Here is a 26,878-nt window from a genome sequence, read left to right as displayed (position 1 = left end):
CCTCATTTCTCAAATATGACTTTTTCTCTGTGTGTGTAGCTCACCAATTCCCAAGTTATCTGTGAAATTAAATGGATGCTTGTTCTAGTTAGTTTGGAGAGCTTGTCTCTTCCTTTTCTTTCTCTTGCCATATTTGCTCTGTATTATGACAAATTCCCTTTTATCTGACTCTAGGTAGAGAAAGTCCCATAAGCCTGAAAATGTTTTTTGACATTCATGGCTTTTAGAGTTGAGCTTTTCAAAGACTGCTGAAAATTGTGACCTGCAGCTGTATTTTTATGAATCCATGGCTAAGCTGAAAGAGGTCTTCTTCTGTCATAATAATCAGCCAAACTGCTACCAGACCAGACCTGGAGGCACTCACCCCAGCGGGGAACATCATGATAATATATTTCAGTGAGCAGGGAAGTAACACAGGAGACAGTAACAATTGCTGCTTAGAGTTACACATTTAAAGGAAAAAAAAAAAACCAAAACCTGAAGAGCAAATGCCTCTGGAATTAACTCCTTTGAGAGAAGAGGATATCTTTAACACACTAACACAACTTGGTTTAATGCTTTAAAAGACACAACTTTTTAAACTAATCACATGCAGATTTACCATAGCTCCACACATCACTCTGATGGGTGAATTTCCTGTAGTGTATGCACTCCAGAGCCATCCACTTAATTGGCATCTAGGGAAGGACAAGAGAAATGTAACCTTAGAAATACATTATTAGAACAATACAAACAGATCCTGTATGAAGATAACTTTCTCCCTGCCTCCTTCAATGGTGAGATTGAAAAAAAAAACCAAAAAAAACAGAGGAAATGGCTGTTCCTGCCCTCTAGAATGGGCTGTGCCTCATAAAACTTGGAGGTGAGAGAGATGAACCAGTTACCTGCAGAACTTGTGATGTTTACACAGAAGTAATGGAATAACCTGTGTTTTAATCAAACCTTTTAAAGAGGGACCAACTCAAAAATTGCATATACTCTCCTAAATCTGAAGTGCAGCAGAGAAGGTAGAATGCAGGAGCTTTTATTCCTCAACAGTTTGCAATCTCTGCAATCTGAGATAGCAACACTGCCATCTCAGCTGCTCTCTAATGAGACCAGGTTACAATGCAGGAACAAAAACACTTCACCATCCCCATCATCATCATCATCATTATGATGGTAAGCAGGCAACGAGGAGAATTTGCAGCGCTTTATTGTTAACTCCCAATATTTGTTAGAAACCATCCCAGGAGCTATCTCAGCTCTCTGTATCAGCACAGCAGTGGGAAAAGTTGCTCCCCAAACTAAGTCAGCAGCCCCACATTCATTCCTGTGTCAGTGAAGCATCTTTCCTGGCAGAGAAGGTGTGCAGGCAAACCAAACCTTGTTCCTGCATTCCAGCCCATCCTCTTGAGTTCCTGTAAAAATGGGATTCATGGTGTTTCCCATTCCTGAGCTGGGCTCAGCAGGCACAGCTGATACCTCAGGTTTTAGCTTTTACATTTTTCAGATTCTGTGCTGCTTTAGTGTGTAATTCTGAGCTTCATATGAGGGGATGGTGAGCTCTCTGCACTGAGTAGGGAGACAAAACAATTCCTGCTCTAGCTGGGGACCAAGGACAAATGATCCAGATCTCAGGCCCAAGAGCATAAACAATGTGAACTGAAGAGAGAAAAACAAGAAGGATGGGACTTGATGGGCTAAAGCTGTAATTGGACAATTAACTCCAATATGCAAATGGACCAAAACTTATAAAAGTGAGAGACCTCATGACCGGTTGTCCATTTTGTGACCATTTTGGTTCATTTTGGGCGCAGCCCTGGCTGGGCTCTTGTGCTGCCCACGGTGGATCCATTGAGGTCTTTTAATAAATCCCTACTTCATTCTTTAAGTCTGTTTGGTCTCTGTTGTAGGTCAGCTTTTACAAGGCCTCACAGCCTTGCAGTTTGTGAATTTCTCATGGACAAGCATTTAGGAGATTTTTTTACCTGGCAGGGACTCGAATGGGTTGCCTCCCATTTGGAATTATGGAAGAGGTACTGGAATAAACCAAAGGGATGAGTAACTGCAGGAAAAATCTGAACAGATGGTGGGTGTAAAAGCAGAGGATGTGTCTTCATTCAAACCCTTATGAAACTACCTTCCATGAAGTTCACTAATGAACATAACCTATAGAGTTAAGGCAAAAATAGCACCTTGTAATAAAGGCTGCCTTAACTCTTGCAAAGACAGTTCATCCTCCCCCACTAAACTCCGCAGAAGTGCACTGCTTTCATTCCCATTGTATCCCAGAAGTGAACAGTAGCTGAAGGAGCAAAGCTGCCTTGCTCATTATGGGATAACTCAGGTTGGAAGTGATTCAGGAGGCCTCTAGTCCCACCTCAGGGTCCCAGCAGGTTCAGCTACCTAGGAGATTAGGCCAAGTTGCTCAGAGATTTGTCCAGTCTGGACTTGAAAACCTTCAAGGATGGAAACTGCACCATCTCTGTTGACAACCACTTGATTGTCCACTCTGAACCTCCCTAGCCTGCTCTCAATACTGATTTCATAAGATGTTTTTCTGGACCTGGGAAGTGATACAACTGCCATAAATCCTGCTCCAGAGCTCTCAGCAGGGTAACAAGTTCAAGACACAGCTGCCAGGGAACAGCTGGTTTGCAAAGATCAACTCTTTTTTCTGTCATTCACTGTCAGATGGAGGGAAGAGGCTGAGGGGTTACCAAGAAGAGGATTAAGGAAATGAGGGAACAGGGGAAGCTGTCAAAACCCCACCTTTCCTGCCAGGAGGTATCTTCCCATGGGGAAATAGGAAAGCACTGGTGGCTCCTCTCAAGCTCTTCACCTCCCTGACTGACCTGGCCAGGTGATCCAAGGGCAGCAGCCACACAAACAAGGCAGCAGCTCATCCTAGAGAGCAGCACACGCTGCCAACAGCTGTTTGTCCCAGACAAGGGCATGAGTGAGCACAAAAAAAACACAGATAGCAAGGAGACAGAAAGCAAACTGAACATCCAGGAAAGGAATGACAGGTGAAGCAAATCCTTTGGGATTCTGTGACAGACTGAAATGGGGAATTTCAAGATGTTTAGGGAGCAGCAAGAAGCACCACCTACTTACTGCCTTCTGAATTTTATGATGCATTAATCTGAAATTGGCAGAAATGAGGTAAGGCACTACATGGCAATGGTGTGGTTTGCTGGAAAGTAATAGGGGAAAAGACCTGGTTTGAAAATTATCCTCAGGCTGGCTTTTAGTGGACTGGCATTCAGCATGGTATTGGAGAGGTGGGCAGAAGACATAACTACACAGGCTCTTCCAATGTGATAGAAGAGCTAAATTCACATGTTCCGTGGCCTTCCCTTTTGTCTTCACAAAAATTACTTGTCTGGGAAAACGGGACTGCACGTTATTGAGGTGGATACTGGTCAGGGAAAGAGGTGGGGCAGGAATGCCCCAGAACATCCATCACTCATTGAGCCAAAGTATTCTAAACAAGACACACCTGGAGCACGTAAAAAAAAAGGTAATTCTGAGTGTGCAAACTGCTTGTGCAATTATAGCTCAGTGCCTGGAAAAGCTCACTGTGGAAAAAACAAGCAGCTTTTGTGTGTGCTTTCACAACAGGGTCCTTCTGCAAGGCTTTGCTCAGTCACTGACAGACTCTCTTCTCTCTTACACAGACAACAGTCCCACAGGGACCGACTGTCACATTCATATTTTCTGAAAAATCCCTTCGCCCAGGATTTTTCTCCTGGGAAGCTGAGAAGCCTCAGAGAAAAAGGAAAACAATAATGATCTCATTTGCTTCTCCTGTGTTTTGCTGCTTTGGAATGAGTTTGGAGATTGTTTACCCACAGGTGATTGTTTCATTGGATTCTGCTATGAGTTGTTTTGTCTCATTGGCCAATCAGTGCCAAGCTGTGTCAGGACTCCAGAGAGAGTCACGAGTTTTCATTATTCACATTCATATTTTCTGAAAAATCCCTTCGCCCAGGATTTTTCTCCTGGGAAGCTGAGAAGCCTCAGAGAAAAAGGAAAACAATAATGATCTCATTTGCTTCTCCTGTGTTTTGCTGCTTTGGAATGAGTTTGGAGATTGTTTACCCACAGGTGATTGTTTCATTGGATTCTGCTATGAGTTGTTTTGTCTCATTGGCCAATCAGTGCCAAGCTGTGTCAGGACTCCAGAGAGAGTCACGAGTTTTCATTATTATCTTTTTAGCATTCTGTAAGTATCATTTTTGTATTCTTTAGTATAGTTTAGTATAGTATTCTTTAATATAATATGGTATCATAAAATAATGAATTGGCCTTCTGAGAATATGGAGTCATATTCATCCTTCCTTCCTTCATCAGGGCACCCCGCAGATACAATAACTGACCTAAGGAGAGCTTCAGGAGCTTTGTCACAGCATGGCAGATTTACCTCCAGACATGTTCAGTGCTCACCTTGCCCCCATCAGCATTGTACTCCTTTTCATCTCCTTCCAGAAGTCTGGCCAGGCCAAAGTCAGTGATCTTCACGTGGTTTGGTGATTTCACCAGGACATTACGGGCTGCCAGGTCCCGGTGGACGAGTCTCCTCTCTTCCAGGTACATCATTCCCTGGAGGAAGAAGAACAGTACAATAATGCTAATTAGTCTTGCATGGTTTTGGAGAGCTAACTTTCACTGGTGACACGTAAAACGGATGGTACAATGATGAGTATTTACAATGAGAAAATGGCCTAGAGGGGAGAAGTTCAACATTGCTCTTGCTCTGAACAGGAGGCAGGATTAGATGACCTTGAGTTAGTCCAGTATGAATGATTCTATAAGATTCAATTACCAAAGAGAAAAAAACCAACAAAATAACATATAGATAGCTCTTTTGCTTCAGCAAGCTTAAAATCAGGAAACGTGAGACAAAGAAAAGAAATATTATGGCCCTTGTTCTTCAGACAGGAAACCTGATGACCATAAAAAATAATCAATTTAGCCCAAGCCCCCCAGAAATTAAACTACACAGGGAAACAATCCCAGCTCTGTCACATTCCAGACAAGTGTCTTTAATTCAAGACAAAGATTTTTGTCCATCTTCAAATGGTTTTTAAGTTGGTCACAAATTTGCACTATCCTCAGTGGACTAGAAGGAAAACAATTCTTTATTCCAAGTGCTCCAACTCCCTCACCTTTTCACTCCCTTAAAATATTGCCAGTAGTATTATAATAAGGCATTAGATCAATGGCCCTTTTTTATGAGCATATATATTCAGTTAGAAGTATATTCTGTTAACAAGCCCATCCAGCTGCCTTTAAAGATAAGGTAACATATACTCAAACTGCCTGGCCTTAACCTTATTCTCATTCTGATGGGAGACTAACCATCCACCAGCAGTATGAAAATTTGCACCATGCTTTGTGACACTGAGATCAACACCAAAGCTTGGTCTTATTAATTATATAACACACAAAGGATAGTTGGGCAGGGTTACAAGCCTATAATTTCATTAAAAGGCATTTATGACATTAACCACCATTATTAGAACTTAGAGATGAAATCACACACTTGACAATTGCCTTTAAGGTATCTCTTAATATATTAGCTCTGTATAATATATATGATAATTTTTAAAAAGTCATTGCTGAATACCAAAGAGATCATATTATCCCATAATACAGATGATAATTCAGAGAGTCACATGTAATGATTAAAATAACCAGATTACTCAGTGCCATGGGCCAGATTTGATTATCCCTGCACAGCCTGAGGAGCTCACAGGTACCTGTCCCCATGGACTCTGGACCCAGCCCTGCACAGGGTGCCCAGGGAAGATGTGGCTGCCCCATCCTGGAAGTGCCCAAGGCCAGGCTGGATGGGGCTTGGAGCAGAAAACAGCAAAACATGCTTGGAGCAGCCTGGGATAGTGGAAGGTGGCCCTGCCCATGGCAGGGGGTGGAACTGGATGGCCTTTAAGGTCCCTTCCACCTCCAGGATTCTATCAAAGTGCATATCTATGCAAAAAAGCATCAAATGGAGCCCTAAACTGGTTTTAGGTGAAAGATTTCAATGCAAACACCAGTAAAAACTTTGAAAATATGTGGCAGAATGTTTGACGTAAACAGTATTTCATGCAGTCCACATGAAGGGCTTTTAAAGAGGACACAGGGACACTTTGGCATAAAGCAGCTGAAGTTATTCTTTAGAAGCACTGCTACTTGAAGCAAACACACCCTCCTGCCAAGTGCAAATCAATATTTTTGGCTTTTGACCATCAGAATTGTAAGCCTTTAAAAGAATAATGGGTTTTGACATCAATGTTTTTTGACATCAAATTAAAAGTGCTAGAAAAAAAGACAAATCTCATGGGCTGAACAATTGTGAGTCACACAAGAATCACACCATGGTACCAGCTGCTGGGGGAATTCTGCTGGCATCAGAATATCTCAGGCCCAAATAAAATTATAATTTTTAATAGATTAACTTGTACCTATCAGCACTGAAAAAAATATGGAAATATTGCAGATTGCTTTTGGCCAAAAGGAAAATACAGAATTTGTCTTGTGAAAATCAAAAGAGATGAGCTGTACCAAAGCTTTAGCCTCCTGTTTCTAGTCAAAGATGGCAGGGATGGATGGTAAGGTGTGCAAAAACATCCTTCCCTGAAAGAGCTACACAACCAAATTCTTAACCATGCCTCTTTGGTCTTATTTTGCTGTCTCTAATTTCAAGCATTTTTTTAAACCTATAAGCTAAAGATTTAGGACATTTCAGTGTTTATTCTATTCATTCATTTCCATTTATTCCATTTTTGTGCTATTATTTAGTGTCACTTTAGCAAGATTCTATTTTATTCATCCTAACCTCACACTCTCTCAAGAACTAGAAAGATGTGTAAACACCAACACCCTGCATTGCTGCTCAGCAATACCACAGCTGGCTTTCTTTTCTTTTCTGTCCAGAAAGAGTGCAGAAATTCCAGAAAGAACTGCCTGTGGATCACTGCAGTTTGCTTCACCTCTGTCAAACAACCTTCTCAGGGATGCCTCCCACCTGTGTTACCTGAAAGCCAAAACCAGCCCCTGTAGGGTTGGTTGGCAGCTACAAAATCCTCTGCAGAGCCCATGGTCTGCAGAAATGTAAATCCTCTTGGGAATACCCAGGGGAAACCTGTTTGATTTTCCTGATACCCTAAAAACAAGCTTTAAATGTGGGTGGCAGAAGTATAAAAGAATATATATATATATATTTAAAATATATATATTTATATTTATATATTTATTTTTATATAATATATATAAGAATAGAGAAAAAATATATAATATATTATATATAAATATACACACATATACATAGAATATCTTTTCAATAAATGAGACTTTCCAAGTGAAAGGAAAAGAATCTAAAAAAGGGAATCCTACAATATTTACTGCAGCAATACTGTCTAAACATATATTATGCAGAGAACTACTTTCTGAAGACATTTTTGAACCTTGAAGGGAAATAAAAGCTCTATATGAATCTTTAATCTTATAATATGATACAGAAGTATGATGAAAAATACACAGTTGGTGGCATCCCCACCCAAAAACCCACAAGAGAATACCAGGAGGATATTGTGTGAGTTGAACAGACTAAAAGTTATTTGTTAAGAACTATGAAAAAATATCTTTTGCAATTTTATTAGGGAGTGTTTATAAATTCTCTGGCACTGTGACAGCTTTGGAATGGTCACTTCAGGTACAGTCAGGTTTGCTCTTTTCACAAGAAAAATATCAGACCTGAAAATGAGAAAATGTGCTGGCAATAAACGGAAGTGGGACAGGGGAAAGGAGACTTTGTGTCAAAAATTCCATGGCACAAGAGAAGACAATGATCTGGGACAGCTTTCTGATCTTTCCAAGTGCTGAACTTCAGTGGAAAGAACATCAAATTAGGTTCATAAAACATCAGGATTTCCAGTGCTGTGGAAGTACCACCAAAGCTGGGCTGGTGGAGGAAACAGGAGAATAAAAGGATTTTTTTAAAAAGGAAAATTATGTTTTTCTGGCAAATCACAGCTTTGAGATCTGCCTTGAAATTGTGGCCATAATTTGCTGTTCCTTTACTTTATTATAACCAGTGTTTCTTCCTGCTACTGCTGGAATTTGCCTCCCAGCTTCTGGGGGAAGCTCTCGGGCACAGCCTCCCTTTGTACAGCTCAGAGTGTGAGAGGTGTGAGCACAGCCTATTCCAGATGCTGTAACTTCACTTCCTTCACTTTCCTGGACTTTTTGGAGTCCCACCTCCCTGCTGAGGATGCTTCTAGATTTGTTTCAAAAGTGGCAGCTGCTCTGCAGGGAATACCCAACCCTGAGCTGTATGAATCCTGCCTGAAAGATCTTTCCCTCAGGTAACTGGATTTCATCTCCAGAAAAAAATACATTCATTATTCAGGACAGAATTCAAACAGGTATGTAAGTCATTAAATGCAAAGTCCTTTTGGGATAATTGCTAGAGATGAACTGAAATGTGTTGAATCACTAACTAAAGTTTAACATATGTCTTCTGTCTTGCACGACACAAGACATCATTTTGCAAGAACAAATCAAATTTAAAAAGTAAGTATAAAGACCTTCACCCACCCCAAGATCTTCAGCAATACCAGCCCACAGTGAACCTCCTATAAATCCTTTATTTTCAGTGTGATTTTTGGTTGTTTTCTACACTAAATATAATTGTTTCCCTAAATTGAGGGCATGTTGATCTTATCTCACCCAGGAATTAAGAGCAGCCTGTTTTCTTTAATAATAACTTCCACCCACCAAAGCCAGCACACATGGCAGATTCATCAAATTCATTCTTCAGCTACATGAAGGAAGAAAATTTCAAGTCCAGCTCAATTCACACGGACATTAATCTGCAGCCTTGGAGACTGCTCTCTTACCATCCTAACACCTCAAGGCTTCCTTAACAGTGTAAGTCACTGCAGAAAGCCCCAAATGATCATCTTTTCCCCTGCTCACCCCAAGGAAAAGGTGTCATTTTGCCTGGACTAAATACACTGCCAAGGAAAGTACTCTGCACTTTGTTGTCAGGAGCAGGCACACTGATGTGCACTACTCCAGAGAGAGCTGTGGGACAGAAACACTGACACTGCTCTGAAACAAACACTGACACTGCTCTGGAAAGCCCTTACTCAGCTGCAGAGGTGTGATGTCCTGGGCTGACCTGGGAGCTGGCACTGGAGGTTGCAGCATCCACATTCTCTGAGAAAATTCCTTTGCCCAGGATTTTTCTCCTGGGAAGCTGAGAAGCCTCAGAGAAAAGGAAAACAATTCTTATCTCATTTACTTCTCCTGTGTTTTGCTCCTTTGGAATGTGTTTGGAGATTGTTTCATTGGTTTCTGATGTGAATTATTTTGACTCATTGGCCAAGCTGTGTTGGGACTCTGGAGAGAGTCGTGAGTTTTCATTATTTTCTTTTTAGCATTCAGTAAGTATCCTTTCTGTATTCTTTAGCATAGTATAGTATTCTTTAATATAATATAGCATCATAAAAGAATAAATTAGCCTTCTGATAACATGGAGTCAGGTTCATCATTCCTCCCTGTCATGGGCATCCCTACAAATACAATAAGAGGTCACCTCACAGCCAAGGGCAGGAAGGGGATGCTGCCAGCCTGAGCTGGAGACTCACTCACCTTGTGCTAAGCACATATTCTAAATGAATCCTCACCGATTTGGGACACCATTTGTGTTGGCTTGTGGGGTTTTTTTCCCTTTCACAAACAGGACAGGACTTCTGGGGTACATCCCTTGAGCTTTTATTGCAGCATCACCCTCATTACATGGTTGAGGCAATTGAAAGATGGCAAAGCTCACGTCCTGCCAGCAGCAGCCAAAGATTTCTTTATTACAGAGCATTTTAAAAACTTGTTATCCAACAGCACATTGCTAAAGCTCACAGACAGTTGTTTTAACTAATTACTAAAAGCACACATACACCTGCTTCACACAATGCCTGTCTGCTCTCTATTAACAACACACAATACTTCATTATTAAGCTTAAAACCTTCTACTATCTTGCTAAACATATTTCCCTGCAGTCTTAAGGTCTATCTTAACCGAGCCTAAAACTCAAACTATTGTTTAATGTCCTTGCTTGCTGTACTATTGTAACTTGTTCTACCTTCAGACTTTGCAGCTGCAGCTGATTATAAGTTTATCTACTCTATTTCTGAGGCCTGCTTTCCCAGCCTTCTGGAAATCATCTTACCTTTACTATTTCCCACAGTGGGATGTCCTGGGTGGGCTGGCCTGGGAGCCAGCACTGGAGGTTACCTCACAGCCAAGGGGAGGGAAGGGGGATGATATCACCCCGAGCTGAGGACTAACTCCTCCCTCGTGCTAACCACACCTCCACCAGCTCACCTGCCAAGGGCTCCTGAAATTACCTTCAGTTCTGCCAGCCCTGGTGGAGCTGGCAAGGGAGAACCAGCCCAAATATTTAGGAGTTTAATTCAATTATAGGGGGTGAGTTATTGTCTCTCTCTTTGGTAAAGGGCAGACAAAGAAAGCTGATGTGGTAGTCACGTATTTCTTCCCATCTCCTGCTCACTTGACAAGCTCTCTCAAGGTTTCACTTCTCTTAAGTTTGAGTTTGAAGCAATGTGCTATTAATGGGTAGCAAGCTGTAGCTCAGGTAAAAGTGCTTTCATCTCAAGCTGGCCATCTTCAGATGCACAAAGCTGATATAACTATCTGGATTTGCCTACAGTTGCTTTGGTCCTGTCCACCTGAGCAGGACTAGATGACAGAAACTCTGCCAGATCTGCCACCTGAGCAGGTGTGACAGGAGCAGAGGGGACACTGCTGATAACAGCATTTTCCTCATGGTCCTGCTGTGACTTTGCTAAATATTTTCAGACTGAACAGTTCAGAGTACACAGAAGCAAAACCAAGACTACCTGTGCTTGACTCAAGGGATCCCAGTGCAGCTGGATTATTGTCCCTATGGAAAGGCAAGCAGTGAAAACCCAACTCCTGCACGGGTAACTCGAGCTAGTTCTGCTGGGAAAAGAGCAGGGATGTTCGGAACACAGGTCAGTCTTACATCTCTCCACTTGTGGCTCACCCATAAATACAAATTGTCTCTGCTCACACATGGGCTGGCTCAGCTGGAGCACAAAATTGGGATGAGCTGGCTCCAAACCAACCACAGGAGGACACACCCCACCTGTGGCAATATAAAAGTGCCAGTTGCACATCAAAAGAACAACTCTGGATAAAAACAAGTCAGAATCAGATATTTGCTTTGCACCATGCAAGTTTAGCTGTTCTAGAAATAGGTGTCCAAAAGCCTGATTCACTCCACTGCTAAACTCCATCTCAGGACACAAAATAAAGATATTGCTAAAGCATAACAGGTCAAAACAAACTCAAGAAGCCAAAGCGAAGGGAAAGAGGCTATGAGGCTGATTAGATGAGAATTACAGGAAAAATGCAGTCTATTCCAAAATGACAGGTGATTCACAAAGGGAGAAAGAGTGGAGAGAATTGAGAGGAGAAGCAATTTCATAAGCTTATGACATTTCAATGTCTAATTGACTGGACTAAGCAGACATTTTGATGGGCCCAGGCCCACTCCAATCCTAAATTAACATCTCAGGAATGTCATCTCACCCCCTCACAGCACAGATAAGTGGGTCACTGCTAAATTGACTGGTTCTCAATTCTGAGCTTGTGGGGCCCTTGAAATAAAGTTCTCTATGCTGGGGAGGTGCTGGAGCTCCTCGGGCAACTCCAGGAGGGGAGTTTGTTCCAGTGCAGCATCAAACACGTCCTTTGTCTGAACTCCTGTGCAAAGATGAGTTGTCTCCCAGGCTCCCTGAAATGATGCAGCTTTCTGGATTAGGTGGTGCTGAATATAAGAATCTGTGAAGCACTTCACCTTCTTCTGGTGAGAGATGTGACATAAATCTGCAAAGCAGTATAAGCAATGAGATACAGGCCAGGTACTGATTTCAATGCTGGCCATACTGGTCGTGGCTCTGAGTTCTGGTCCCACCCACAGGCACATCTGTGCAGCTGCTGCAAAGTTCATACCCAAGTGTGGGATTCCTGAGGAGGGAGCTGTGGAGCTGGGCCTGATTGCATTTGGCAGTGACCTCAGCTACAGCTGGGTGCAAGGTGCTCTCCTGTGCCAGCTCCATTCTCCATTCTGGGGGCAAACTGGGACATGCTGGCTGTGCTAGCCCTTCACCCAGGGCAGGTGGCCCAGCCCCCTGGGCTGTGTGCACAGGCCAGGTTACTCTCCCCTATTCCCAAGGAACTGAAAAGGACAGGGATGTTCTCCCATCAGCTCTGACAAAAACCACAGCTCAGGGGACTGCAGCCCGAAGAGGAGAGAGAAATTGCAGCTGGCACACAAGAAGTGTATCAGCAGTGCAGTTCTGGCTGCAACTGCACCAACAACACCTTTTTTTTCTGTGAAAGAGGCCTTTAAACAAGATCTAACTGCCTAAATAACAAACTTATCACTGCAAAACTCTCCTTGCTGGGCAATAACATTTACTGCAAAGCAACTACAGTTTAGAGGCTGGCAGGATCACAGTCCTGATGACAAAGGCTGTTTCAAATTGCTGTTTCAAAAGCAAATCATGTTAATCTGTGCTCTCGTGCCAGCAGAAAGAATCTCTAGTGTAGAACTATAGAGATTTAATGGGGAGGTCTCTGGAGGAAGTGGCCTGAAGGAGACAGCAGAAATCCCATCTGTGTGTTAGTACAAATAATTAAAATGCCATTTACAGAAAAAGATCTTCAAATGTATCTAGCTTTTTCTGCAGATTATTTGTAAACTATATGCATTACATGGACAGTTTCACTGACCATCTTAAGCGGATTGAATCAGGGCTGGGAAGCAGTGAAATAAAGGTTTGCAGGAATACCTGACATCCAAGTCCTGCAGAAATTTATCTATCACCTGACCTCTGATCTGGGGAGTGCTCAGAGACTTCAGGTTTCAGCCCCTAGTGGATCACAAACTCCTGGAAAGTGTTTGATGCTTTTCAAAGTGGCAACCAAAGAGAGCTATCAGCTTGAACAGGCTCTTTGAATGCCATTCTTCTCCCTTCCATTAATTGTTTCAATTAGACCAGCTCCAGCTCCTCCCTCTGAAGAGGCAGGAAGGCTAAAAGCAGCCCATAAAGCAGTTCCCAGTGCAGCTGGAATGGGGGAGCTGTGACCAGTGCTTTCCTGATCCTGCAGCTCCAAAGTGCCCAGCAGGGAGATCACTTGGCTTTCCTGGAAGGAAGCCCACAGCAGCAGACTTGAACAATGGGCTGCTTCTCCCCCAGCCAGCCCCTGACCTCTTGCCAATGTAATTACAGTCAGCAGAGAGTATTGTGCAGTGCATTCAGCCTCTCCAAGAAAGTGTATTTAAAATGGATTACTTCTGCTCCTTAGGCAGGCAATCAATAGAGATGTGGACTGCAATAAGTACAGAGATGTCTGTGGGCTGCAGCACTTATCCTCTGTGTCTCTTCAGAAATTAATTAAAAATCAATGAAGTGTGCAGCCTATTAATAAGGAACCTTCAGATTAACAGATACAAGCCCAGCCTTCCCTCAGGTTCAGAACAAGCACAGCCCCAGTGCAAACACTGGAAACTCTCCAGCACTCCAACCATGACCTTTCATGGCCATGCCCTGCACCTGGCTGAACTGCAATATCCCCAACTTTGTGCACCCTTCACAAATTATTACATACTGTGTGTTTCCAGTGGGCTAAGCATGAGGAACTGGGGGAAGAATTCAGAGTTTCAGAGAAATGAAGTTGGAAATGAACTTAGGGCAAAGCAAAACCACCTGTGTGAAGGTGGGATCCAGCAAACATCTAACAGAGGGTCCAGTCCAATCTCTTCTCTTAAATACAAACTTTTTTTTAGACACCTTTCTTGGGAAATGACTCCTGACCCTGTAGCAGATAATTTTCCACTGGAAGTGTGCTGATAAACTGTCATGTCATGCACTGGCTGCATGGTTTTCCAGTATTCATCTGATGTAGTTGCATGCTATGATAATAAAATATGTGACAAAACAGGTCGTTCCTGCACCCTGTGCACTCGGCTGGTTTGGCTGAGACAGTGTTTTTGGACAGCTGAAATGACACTGCCCTTCTCTTGGGCAGTGCCCATGGAGCAGACAGGGGACACTGGTGGCACTGTCTTGTGTGTTCAAATGAAAATCCCCCAGGAAGAGCCCACAACAGCTCCCTGCTTTGCAAAAGGCAAATAGGCTCAGAATTCCACTGAAACACTCAAGGGGTGAATTTTTTTACCTCAAGATGTGTTTCATAGGGCACTCTCAGTCCAGTTAAAAGCTGTTAGCTTTTAACACTATCCTGCTTCAATAAAGCATGGAGGATTTTATTTTCTTTTCTGAGCAAACACCATGATTTGGGCTGAATTTCTGAGGCAGCTCTCACAGCTTCAGAGCTCTGTATTTTCACCATTTTATTTTCTTTTCTGAGCAAACACCATGATTTGGGCTGAATTTCTGAGGCAGGCACCTTTATTTGAAAGGTGCCCCTGAAGCTCTCACAGCTTCAGGGCTCTGTATTTTCACTACTTTTAAAATCACCATTTCAGGGTAAACAGGGAAACAACAGGACAATGGAAGCACTGCTTTCAGAAACCACCACTTTCACAAGCTATTCCAGTGCCAGAGCTACCAGGCTCTGCAGGAGAAAAGTGGAACAAGGGCATATTTACCCTGTTCCTCTCCTATTTTCTTCTCACGTGAGCAGAGCAAGCAGTCAGTCTGTACACGGGCTGCTGCTTAGGACTGCAACACTGCTCCACAAAAGAAAATGTTCTGAATCTATTCTAAATGCTTCTGATACTCTGATTCAAGAGAGTTCTTGAATAAATTACAGCTTTGAACTCCCAAACTCTGTTGCCACTAGGTTTCTGAGCACTTCTTAAAAACCCACATCACAGGTAACCATAGTTACCTATTACATACTTTTTTTTTTTCCCCTTTTCTAATTGAGTAGCTTAAGACAGTGACAGAACAGGAGAGGCCAGCCACATAAACAGAGTGTGCTCTCTGATAATGGCTGGAGAAACCTGCTAAATAATCCATTAACCTTATTCAATAAATAGAGATGAGTGCTGGAATGGGGTGCGTGGAAGGCAGAAATGTGCATTCAAGAGACACCTCTTTCCCCCCAGCTAAACCATCCCATCATTATTAATAGCTCAGAGCACTGCTGTGCTGACAGTGAGAGCCCACAGAGTGTAAGTCAAGTTGTCACCATGCCCCATGAGCTCCCTGCCTTTAGACTGAACCTCCTTCCATGCCTGTGTGGGGATCATTGAACTCCTTTCCCTGGTGTTTCATCACCTGCCACCTTTCCCTGGTGTTTCATCACCCGCCACCTTTCCTGGCCACCTCACGGTGCTGGGAATGCAAACCACAGCCAGAGCAAGGCAAAGGACAGCAGAGCACTGGGGTGCATGGTGAGTCCCCTCCCCTGCTCCTCTGTCCCTCAGCTCAGCCCTGGCCAGACACTGACCCCATGGAGATATGGGGGCAACACACCCAAGGCAATTTAAACAAGCCTGGCATTGCTTTGTTCCAGGATAGTCACAGAAAATAAAGTAGAATTCCATCCCTTGAGGTCTGGAGCACTGACTGCAGTGATATTTTGTCTTATATATTGGTTCACCTTTCTGTAAAGGCATTCTGCAGATCTACCAAGGCACCACAATCTTACACAGAGAACAAACCACTTCTAAAGTAGTAAATATCTAAATAAAAGCTTTCATTGTGGCCTCTAAACGAAACTTTTTTTTCCCCTAGATCCCAGAAATATCTGAGGTTTGGCTCAAGCTTTTGAAATCCAGTTATTTTGAGGTGAATCCCAGACCTGGAGGTCTCAGTTCCCAAACCTGAGAAACCTCTCAGTGAGCATGAACTGACAGCTTTAATTGATCTCTGTACAGTTCCCAGCTACAGCAAATACTTTAGTTACAGCTTCTTTTTTGTTAGGTTGTCTCCAGAGCCAGGGATGCCATGACTTATTTGAAAAGAAGGAAAAGTACTCATGGCTTTGACATCTCGAGATCAGAGCATGTGGGTGGTGAATACATTGGGAATTTTGAGAACTGAAACATGTGACCTGAGTGGTACACAGAGCAGTCAGGGCAGGTGTATTTCCACTGATAGTAACATTTTAAGTGTCTTAACACTCCATTCCTAATTTTCTGAATTTAATGGGAGTTTTTTCATTAATTACAACTGGAACAGGTTCAAGCCTTGGGTCAGTGCTGCTACCATGGCACAGCACCCAGATGGAACAGACAAATCAAACTGAGATGGAATTTTCACTGGGGAAGAAGAGGAAACCCACCAGCCCTGGGCTCTTCTCTTCTTTGAGAAGACTCATACTGGAGCATTCTCCCCCAGCTATGACCCCATCACCTTTTGCTTCTCACTCTAATCTACAGCCACTACTTTTTCTGTGATTTACGATGTCAAACTGCTAGTCCTGCCTATGGAATTCACACAGGACATGGCTTGGAGTAGCCAAAGGGCTTTTGAGAGGATTCAACCTTCTCCTCTAACCTGTGACCAAGACCTTCTGGGGATCAGCCACCAACACCCTGACTAAGAAGGTGTCCCTGTTCCTCCTGTGATTCTGCAGCAGCATTTCCATGCTTCAGGCTATTGCTCCAGCACTGCCAAATTGCCACACAGACACAGGAACCATCTTCTTCTTAGTATTGAAATGAGAAGATTCCTAAAAAGGTGTGCTAATAGCAAAATCATTGCAATGAGGAGAAAAGTCTCACACTGCTTTTGGCTCATTTGGATCAGATCCAAACATGAGAAATCTCTGAGCACACCTCCCACACTCTCTTTGCTGGCATTTTTTCAGCTGTTCCTCCATCTCTTGGCTGCTTCATTCACAGTTCTTCTCTCTCTCTTTAAAACTGCTGAGATATTTCAAAGGATCAGCTGTAGAAATTCACCATTTCCCCAAGGACCCAATCATGCTGCACTTTTTCTCCTCTCCAATTAAAACTAACATGCACCAGCTTCTAAATATTTCTCTACCTTGACTGAACCACACTGATTAAAACACAGGCAGAGGCACAACATGACCCCCCAACAGAAATACCTTTAAGGAGATATTTACAGTAAGGGCTCTTTAGGGAGAATCAAGTTGTCTCTGAGGGCAGGATAAAAGAATCAGGTGAATAAAAGCTGCCCACCAGTCCCCAGGTGTTATGGACTGTGATGGAAAGAGCTTTTCTAGGGGCACTGAGGTGGCTGAGCATGCCTGGGATCTCACATGGACTCCTGTGAGCTTGTTCTGACTGGATTATAACACACCCATATGTAATTCTGGCTCTGCCTCTCCAGTTAACTTGCACAACCTCTCCAAATCTTACTGTAATAAAATTACTTCTGGCACATAAGGACACACTGAACTTCCAACCCCAGATTCCAGAAATATTCATTGATAAATTCCTAGCCAAGCACAGACAGAAAGAATGGCAGTGAGAGCTTCTCTGAAGCTGCAGCTCCTCTGCTCACACATGACCATTACTGTTTTCACTGGAATTGACATTCATTATCTTTTGCCACTCCATTGCCACGCTTGGCTCCCTAAGAAATGAGGCTGATGCAGCTGTGACATGCATATTTATTTTTCTGTCTGTCTCTGACAGTTTATGAGTGTTTTCAACCTGATTTGGAAGTTTTGTGTTCCTATAAGTTTCCTGAGAGCAGCTAGGCAAGGAGAGGAGTAAGACTGTGTTATTTTCCTGCTATTGTGATCACAGTCTTTCTTGGGCACAAGAGACTCCACGTAAGGAGAGACATTATTGAGGATACCTTAACTAGCACTAGGAACCTATTAAATTCCAGATAACCTAATCATGAGATATAAATCACAGGTAACCAGCTCTCAGCAGCTCTCCTGCTCACAGAACTGCTTTCCCAAAGAGCTCCAGGGGGCCTCGTTGATCACAAATGCATGAAGTTCTACAGGAAGAAAGAAAGCAGCCCTATTTACATCCACTTATCCTGAACAAAAATTAGGGTTTCCTGCATCTACCCCGGGGAGCTGCAGACCAGCACACCATTGCCCACGAGATGATGGATCAGCTCTGCTTGAATTTCTGAATGACACTAAAGAGCAGCTACTGCGGTGCTGCTAAAGGGCTCAGAAACACCCTGTCTTCAGGAAAACTACCGGGAGTGGGAATTTCTGTGGGAAATCCTGTGGGAATTTCTGTCACATTGCCTCAGACAGGCTGAAGATCTCCTGGCCCCAAACTTGTGGTAGCCATGGTCCCCCAGGGACAGAAGGAATTCAGGAATGGGAACATTTGGTGCTTGCTAGGCCAGCTGCTTCTTGTGATGTACCTGTTTGTTCAACACATACCAAGACTCTGCTGTTTGGGTGTTGCAAATGCAAACACAAACATTAATATTGGTCTGGAATCATGTTTTCCTTGGCAGATGAAGGCAGCCTGGCACTGTGGGGCCATGAGATATAAATTATCCATTGACACTGTGAATACTGGAGCAGATATTACAATAGATTTAAAATATATTAGAATAGATTGAAAGGATGAACTAAACTTCTAGATCTTTCAGGAGTAAGTTTGAGAGTCAGATATTACAATAGATTTAAAAGATATTAGAATAGATTGAAAAGATGAACTGAACTTCTAGATCTTTCAGGAGCAAGTCTGAGAGTCAGATATTTGGGTAGTGTCTTTCTCTAAGTCTTCTTGCACCTCCATCTCATTGCCCATAGTTGTGTTATAAACCCCCAATCCTCAGGGGAATTCTGAGGTCTCCAGCTCCATGAGCTCTTCTGATTTCATTGAAAGCAAGCCCAGAGAAGTTTTCCCTCACTGACTCTGAGGGGGGAAGTACAAGGTGGGTCATGCAACTTAGGAAAGCTTGAGCTGGCTACAAAGGTTGGGTGCAGCACAGATGTTTCAGGCTCCTGTGTAGCCTGGGGACACCACAGCAGCAAGGCAGGACCTGCACCCAGCTCTGAGTCCTGTTTGGGGCACTGCAGGGTCCCATGGGCAGGTCATAGTGTCCCCTTCCATCGGCAATGGTCACTGACCTGCAGAACTGACCTTGCAGCAATGATGATATCCCCAGCCACAAGAAAAGCTTACCAACTTAGTCCTCTTCGAGGATTTCTACCAAAACCAACCACAAGTCCCCTGTGAAGTGTGGAGGGCTGGGGAACAGCTGGTTTTGAGGGATTTCCATCCCTTTCCAGCACTGAGTGCTCCCTGGAGGTCCTGCTGTGCCATGCTGATGCTGTGGGCGCACTGCTTCCCTGCTCTAAATCCTCCTGCAGACTCACCCAGGACAAAAGGCTCATTTTCCTTTGCTGCTCTCAGTGCTGGGCAATCTGCGTGGCAAAGGGAATGCAAACAGGAGCAGCCAGACTCCCCAAGACAGCCCAAAGGCAGGTTTTCCCTGGCAGTCTCCCTCATGGACTCTCAGCTGTTTAATAATGTCTTGAGCCTACGGTGCCTTTTCTGCCTTTAGTGGGAGCACTAATCACAGTCTCATCTATCTAGGTGCCTATTTTTATGAAACTCATACAAAGATAATATCTTTGAGACCTTTTCTCCCCTGTCCAATCTGAATAAATTCAACCAACATTTTGAAAAGCTATTGCGAGGGAAACTGAAGAGAGACACAGAGATTGCAATGAGGGTAATTTCCATAGAAAACCAGCCTAAGTCCAAAAAGTTCTAAGAAAACTCAAGCCCTTACACATATCTTTATTTTACAGGAAATAGCTTCCTTTCCATTTTTTAAAGGTGATTTAAGTAACTATCCAGCCCTGTCCTGAGGGGGAAAAGCCCTGCACTACATAAATCCACTTTGGGCCTTATTTTATGGATGGCAAACCTGACATAGCTCTGACAGCTGCCACCTGCTCCTGCTGAGGTGTGAGCTGCTGCTCAGGGCACAGACTATACTGGAGCAACTTCATGCCACAAACTGGACCACTCTGGCACATCCAGGACAGCAAGCCTGGCAAATCGTTCTGATATTTTCTGGAAGAGCAGCAATAATGTAACCCACAAATGCAGACTGCCACAAAAAGCAGCTTTTATTCAGCAGGAGAGTGAGAAGACATTCAGTCTGCTGAATGCATGCAATGGTGGCTGAGGAAGGGGGGGATTTCTCCCCCAGGAGGCCAGCCAGGAAGCCCAAATGTCTCTTGTGGGCTCAAAACAAATCCATGGAAAAGTGAGAGGACAAAAAGCCAGCTGGATGTCCATATGAGACTGCCAATGACATGCAGGAGGGATAAAGGTAGAAGAGGACTTTGAGCATGACTTGTAGGCAAAGTTGAGAATGATGGCTGCTGCATTGAATCCAAGGCAGAGGCAAGTCAGGATCTGTCTCAAAAAAAAAGGACTTTCCATGTCGTCCTAACTACAAATCATAAAGGAAAACAATTGTAACACATTATCCATCTGCTAGGCTCATGAAAACAGCACAAGAGACCTCAATTTTTGGCTGATATGTCAGTCAGAAGTTTCTGACTTCCCACCTTTCCATGTCCCTGTGCTTCCAAGGCAAGGTGACACAATAAGAGACCCTGCTCCAGGGAGAGTGAGGCATGAAGATTTTCAGAAACAAAAGGTACAAAACATTCCATACAACAGCTGCCAACATTTATGGGGTTTTTCAAGCACAAACCCAGCCCCTGAGTCAGCTGCTATTCCCTGATGGAATGAGCAGGGCAATCACTGCCCCTTTGCCCAGCCTCTCTCCTCTCCTAGCCCTGTATGTGCCATTGTCACCATGATATTTTATGGAAATCCCTTTGCCAGGATTTTTTCTCCTGAGAGGCTGAGAAGCCTCAGAGGAAAAGAAAAACAATAATTACCTGCTGCTGTGGATGCAACAGGTGAATCTTTGATTGGTCCATGTGAGTTGTTTCTTCTTAATGACCAACCATGGTCCAGCTGTATTGGACTCTCTGAGAGTCATGAGTTTTTATTATGCATTCCTTTCCTTTCCAGCTTCTGATGGATCCTTTCTCTCTATTCTTTGTAGTATAGTTTTAGTATAGCATTTTAACATAATATAATATCATAATATAATAAATCAGCCTCCTGAAACATGGAGTCAAGATTCTCATCTCCTCCCTCGAATGCAAGATGCCATCAGTGCTGGGCTGCCTCCTGCAGCCCCTGAAAGTGCCCCAGTCCCTCTGGCAATGGTGGCAGCTGAACAACTGCACATAACAGGCAGGGATGGGCAGAATTTGCTGGTTTGGGCAGAGGGATGTGGTTCAGCAAAGCCAGCAGAAGTGACTAACTTTTGTTTAAATATTCTCAGGTGAAATAAAAAAGAAGGAAGGAATAAAAACAAAATAGGGATAGATAAATTTTGAAAGAAATTGTCATATTTTCTCATGTAATTAGCTGAGCATTAAAATCAAAGCTACAGTACTTAGTTGCAGTGTGTTTACTGTTCTGGGTCATGATTTTTTACATGCCTAATGCAATTTTAATACTTCTATCTCTTACAACAGGACTTAGCTCAGACTAAAATAATCACTGTATTAACTTTTTTTCCTTAGCCACAGAAAGCAGTCCACTTCATTACTGCAGAAACAGCAAGCCTCCCCAGTCCATCATTAATTCTCACAGTTTTAATTACGAGAAAGAAAAAAAAAAAACAACATTCTCTCTGGAAGAGTTTGTGCCTAATGACACTGTAAATACAAATCTTAACACAAAGCTACAATGTACAAACCAGACAAGTCAGCTGCTAAAGTCAGGCTCTGGTAAAGATCAGATTTGGTAGGAAATTAATTTTTCCCTCTGTCAAGCTGATCTCATACTGCTCTAAACCCAGTGAAATTCACTGCATCACATCTGTCTGCATAAGAACGAAACCCTTAAAGCTGTCCTAACAATGAGTTCAAACCACATCCCCACATCCTAATTTGAAAAAGTTCAGGGAAATGTCAGCTCTGAGCATCTAGAAAAGAACTATTTCTATAATGAGCATGAACTGGGATTCTAATCCCAAACAGCTCTTCAAGGTGGGGAAAGTTTTGATGAAGATGCAAACTCGGTCTCATTTCTAGTTTGGGCTGGTTTCTTCAGCTGCTTTCACAACAGAAGCTGAATCAATAAACCCAGAGCACATTTACAGGAATACAGATCTATGATGGATGGGATTTCTAAAGGTGTGAACAGCCTTAATTAAGAACATTTTGACCCCATGGCTTTTGGATCTCAAACTGAAGCATGAGACAAGTGATACAGCACAGGAACTGCATGTCCACGTTCCCAAAATGGAATATTTGGAGCCTGTGCATATGTGGCACCTCAGAGATAACAAGTTTGCATGTGAATTAGGAAATTTAGGAAGCTCAAGGTGATGTGGATGAATGCACTCCATATATAGGTATATGACTAAAAGTTTGGAGCCTTTTTATTTGTTTTAATTTTAATAATCAGTGATTTAAACGGTGATAGTTTACATTTCAAACTGGTGAGAATTAGCCAAAAGGAGATAAAATGAGGGTAACAATCTAAATGTAAACCCCAACCTTACAGTGAAATCTCAGAATTCCTCCAGGCTGAGATTTTGATAAATATTTTTGATAAATAAATAACTTTTTGTTGCATTTGTGAGGCAACACAAATGACCACAGCCAGCACCCAAGCCCAAGACATGCAAACTGAGAGGGTTTTTTGTGTAAATTTCTTATCCAGCCCCAAAACTTTCTGTCTGAGAGCTGTGCCTGACTCAAATCCACTTGCTTCCAAGCACTAAGTCTTCCAATACTGGAAAATGATGTGATTAGACAAATAGATAAGAAACTCTAGGGATCTTGTTAATGGTCAAAGTTTCCTGCTTACTCAGGACTACTTTAAAAGAGTATTAACAGAAGCAAAGAGGACAACAAGAACACCTGGCATTCATGCCAATAATAAAGCAAAATCAATTCACAAGTTAAAGCAAATCCAGAACCAGGGAAACAGATTCTTCTACTAAAAAAAATACATTTTTTCTTCTATTATTCATTTTTACAACTAATGACTACTTGTACCAGGACTTCTTATTTGTTCACATCCTGGTTACATTGCATTCAGTTCAACTACTGAAAGATCTAGCAGGTATATTATTAGAAGTAATACAATCTTCTACAGCACACAGAAAGGGAAAAGCTCCTTGCATGTATCTTTGCCGAAATTATCAGATTTTAGCAGTAACAACTGGAGCAACAGCGGCCAATCCAAACAACTCACTGAATAATTATTTTCATACACACATACACAAAAAACAACAAATATGAAATGGTTACTCTGCACTCTGTTACAGAAAATTTCTTGAGAACCTGACCTGTCAGCAGTGAGTCAGGTCACTTCTCACTGACTGAAAAGAGACCTTTTCAACTTTTGTGGCCTTTGGATTAAAGTGAGTAAAGTGAGAAAGACACAGAGCTGCTGAGAGGAAGCAAAATGTACCTGCACATCCTGCATACCTTCAAATACTGCATGATTATCAGGTTCAGCTTTACCCTCCATCCTCATCCCAATCCTGTGGTCAAGAGGCTGATCAGACCCAGCTCCTGAGACTCCAAGAGAAGACATGCAACTACATTTCCAGCATGGATTGAAACATGGAACACCTACTGAAGCATTTAACACCAACTGAAATAATGGAACAAAACCCATCCCCTACTGGACAGAGAACACAGCTCTACACCCCAGACAGATTACTTTTCATGGAAGATGGATGATAGAGTTGGTATAAAGAGGTACTCCATAAGGAGCAAGAGTTTGTACAATGAGGTCACCTCACTAGGAGAGAAAGAATTTCTTTAAAGAGATAACCTTGTTCTGGCCCTGAGCTGTCTGCCTGCTCTTCTGTATTTTGAGCAGCTACTCACCTCTTTCCATGGGCACCCTGGTTCACAAAATCCAGTAAGGCTGCTCACAAATAAGCAGCAACTGGGAAAGTTTAGACTGGGAACAAAACTTAGACTACTTCAGAAACCCTGAAGCCTGAGGTATCAAAAGGAAAGGACTTATTTCAGAGACATAGTTACAAACAGCCCACAGTTTTGCAGCCACTGAGAAAATTAGCAGAAGAGCCTTTCATGACATTTTTGGGCTGTATTTATTAAAGTACACGTTAGGAAAAATGTAGACTTTCTTTTCACCTTCCTCCTGTAAAGTAGGTTTTTCTTTCTGATTTTGTATTTAACATCTCAGGGCTCATGACCAATTTTCAGCAACACAAATACTTCCCCTCTTCTTTTCTCTTCCCTTCCCTCTCCTTTTTCCCTTCCCTTTCCTTCCCTTCCCCCTCCTTTTTCCTTCCCTTTCCTTTCCTTTCCTTTCCTTTCCTTTCCTTTCCCTTTTTTAAATTTAGTTTGGTTTTGAGCTGCTAATGCACATGGATACAAAGAATTTAAAGGCCAAGCAAAGGTAATGTACCAGGAATTACTTATTCCTCTCAAACAGCCTCCTCTTCTGTCCCTGCCCCTCTTCTGATCAGGACCATGGTAATTGCCATTATTTAGTGGGAAGGGGTCCTCAGAAACCCTGAGAATTTTCTCCTGGTGACTGGCAGAAGTAATCACTTTAGCTGCTAGGCAAACAAAACCAGCTACCAGTTCTCACAGGGCTTGTAAGCCCCACATGAGCTGCTCTGTCCCCTTCCTTTGCTTAAGCTATTTGCTGACTGGCTGGCAGAAGAATGCCATCAATGTTTGCTCACTGCCTATAAAGCATTTTTCCAAAGGTGAAAAATCACGGCTCCTTCACCTCTCCCCTGCTAGCCCAGATTCTGAGCAGGACCCAGCTCTCCTGCCTGCTCACTTCTCTCCCACCCCTCTGTCTGCCTCTCTTGTACTGTTTTAAAAACACCCTCTGGTGTGTTTCTTTTCTGCACTGGCACACATTTTAATGTCAGTTCTTAGCCTGTCATCAATGAACTCTGCCAGCTGAACAGAGCCGAAGCAGCTCGCAGCTGGCAGCAGAGATCTATTGAAGTGCAGGGTAACATTTTTTCAATAGCAGCCTTTCATGTAAAATACTCAACTCCAGTGCAGTCTTTCTGCTACAGGCTGCCATTAAACTGTAATTCCCTGATAGACTTATAGCCATGATTTCCTACCAGCTGGCCTGGGAAATGATTGCAGTACTTCACTGGGCAGAGCTGTTCTTCAGAGCACACAGACAGAAATGCTCCCTTGGATTGCAGTCCCCGGGCTGGGAAGGCAGGAATGCTGCAGCTCCAGCCTGGGCAGGTTTCCACAGTAGATGGCAGCACCCAAAACTCTGAAACTTTCCAGCTGGCCAAGCTGTTCCAGAGGCTCCCAGCTTCTGTGGTCTTACTGCATTTCCACTCATTAGCCACAATGGGGATGTCCTCCTCCTTCCCTGTCCTATCCCTGGTTGTAATAACCTCGGTTTCCTTCCAAAAGTCTTTCCCTATGCCCTGATGCCTTGTGAAGGCTGACCTAGAAGAGAGGCTAGATGGAGTTAAAAAATAAAATAGGGATATTTAAAAGGCCTAAATGGATGCACCTTGGGCAGCACAAGAGCCCAGCCAGGGCTACACCCAAGATAAACCAAAATACTCACAAAATGGATGACAGGTCACGGGGTCTCTCACTTTTATAAGGCCATTTGCATATTGGAGCACCAATAGCGGTGTTTAGGAGCGGGACTTCTATTGGGTATAGGGGTTTAATTCCAATGGGTGGTCACTGTCCACCTAGTTCTGGGGTGGGGGCTAGGCTTGAGTGGAAAAAAGCTCAGAAGAAGCCTAGGAAGAAGAAGGCCTCTGATGTAATGAATAGGGCTATTCCGTATCGTAGTCCTTTCTGTACGGTGTGGGGGTGGTGGCGTTGGAATGTGCTTTCTCATACAACGTCACGTCATCATTGGAATATAACTAGGATAGTGGTGATGGAGAATGAGGAGTCGAGGGGAGTTATAGTGGAATCATATTGTTAGTCCTGAGGTGGTTGGTAGGGCGGCAGCTGCTCCTTAAATAGGTCATGGGCTTGGGTCTACTATGTGGTAAAAGTGTGCTTGGTGAGCCATTGTGGTGTTAGATGTTTTCTTGTAGGTAAAGACTTAGTAGTAGAACAAAGACCTAGGTTTGGATTGTTGCTACTGCTACTTCTAGAATATTTTACTAACACCTCTTTATGAGAAAGAAGCATAAGTGGTTTATGCAGTTGGCTTGAAACCAACATACGGGGGTTCAACTCCTTCCTTTCTTGGACTTGGACAAAGGCGGAGTGTGGAATGGGGGTGGGCAGCCGTGAATTCATTCGACGTTGGTGCTTGTTAGTTCTGGTTGGAGGACTTTGCGTTTTGATGCGAAGGCTTCTCAGATGATGAACACTAATATGATTACGGCTGTTAGGGAGACGAGTGAGCCTACTGAGGAGATGGTATTTCATAGTGTGTAGGCATCTGGGTAGTCTGAGTATTGTCATGGTATCCAGCTAGGCCCAGGAAGTGCTGGGGGAAGAAAGTTAGGTTTACGCCTACAAATATTACTCCAAAGTGCGTTTTGGCTCATGTTGAGTGGAGGGTGTATCCAGTAATAGTGGCAATCAGTGTGTGAAGCCAGCTAGGATTGCAAATACTGCTCCTGTTGATAGGACATAGTGGAAGTGGGCTGCTATGTAGTAGGTGTTGTGTAGGGCAATATCCAGTGAGGAGTTTGCTAGGATGATTCATTTCTGTTACTCCTCCAACGGTAAATAGGAAGATGAATCCTAGGGCTCATAGTATTGGTGGGTCTCGTTTGATTGTTTCTCTGTGGAGGGTAGCTAGTCAGCTGAATACTTTAATGCCTGTTGGGATGGACGTCACCACAC

At 43.2% G+C, this 26,878-nt stretch overlaps 1 protein-coding gene across 2 annotated transcripts in view; it reads right to left on the bottom strand.

The window, feature by feature from the left end:
* Nucleotides 1-26,878, bottom strand: part of ERBB4 (erb-b2 receptor tyrosine kinase 4) — a 483,644-nt gene that overhangs the window by 27,203 nt on the left and 429,563 nt on the right. For both annotated transcript variants that reach the window (XM_039728642.1, XM_039728643.1), the window contains exons 21-22: nt 4,432-4,587; nt 602-677 (exon numbers count right to left, since the gene is read on the bottom strand). In XM_039728642.1, the coding sequence (XP_039584576.1) occupies nt 602-677; nt 4,432-4,587 (232 nt within the window). The remainder of the gene's footprint in view (nt 1-601; nt 678-4,431; nt 4,588-26,878) is intronic.

This window comes from Passer montanus, unplaced genomic scaffold (assembly GCF_014805655.1).
Source record: "Passer montanus isolate IOZ18808 unplaced genomic scaffold, ASM1480565v1 scaffold66, whole genome shotgun sequence".
NCBI classification, from domain to species: domain Eukaryota; kingdom Metazoa; phylum Chordata; class Aves; order Passeriformes; family Passeridae; genus Passer; species Passer montanus.
The sequence above is the reverse complement of the archived record's forward strand: the minus strand, read 5'-3'. Positions and strand labels throughout refer to the sequence as shown.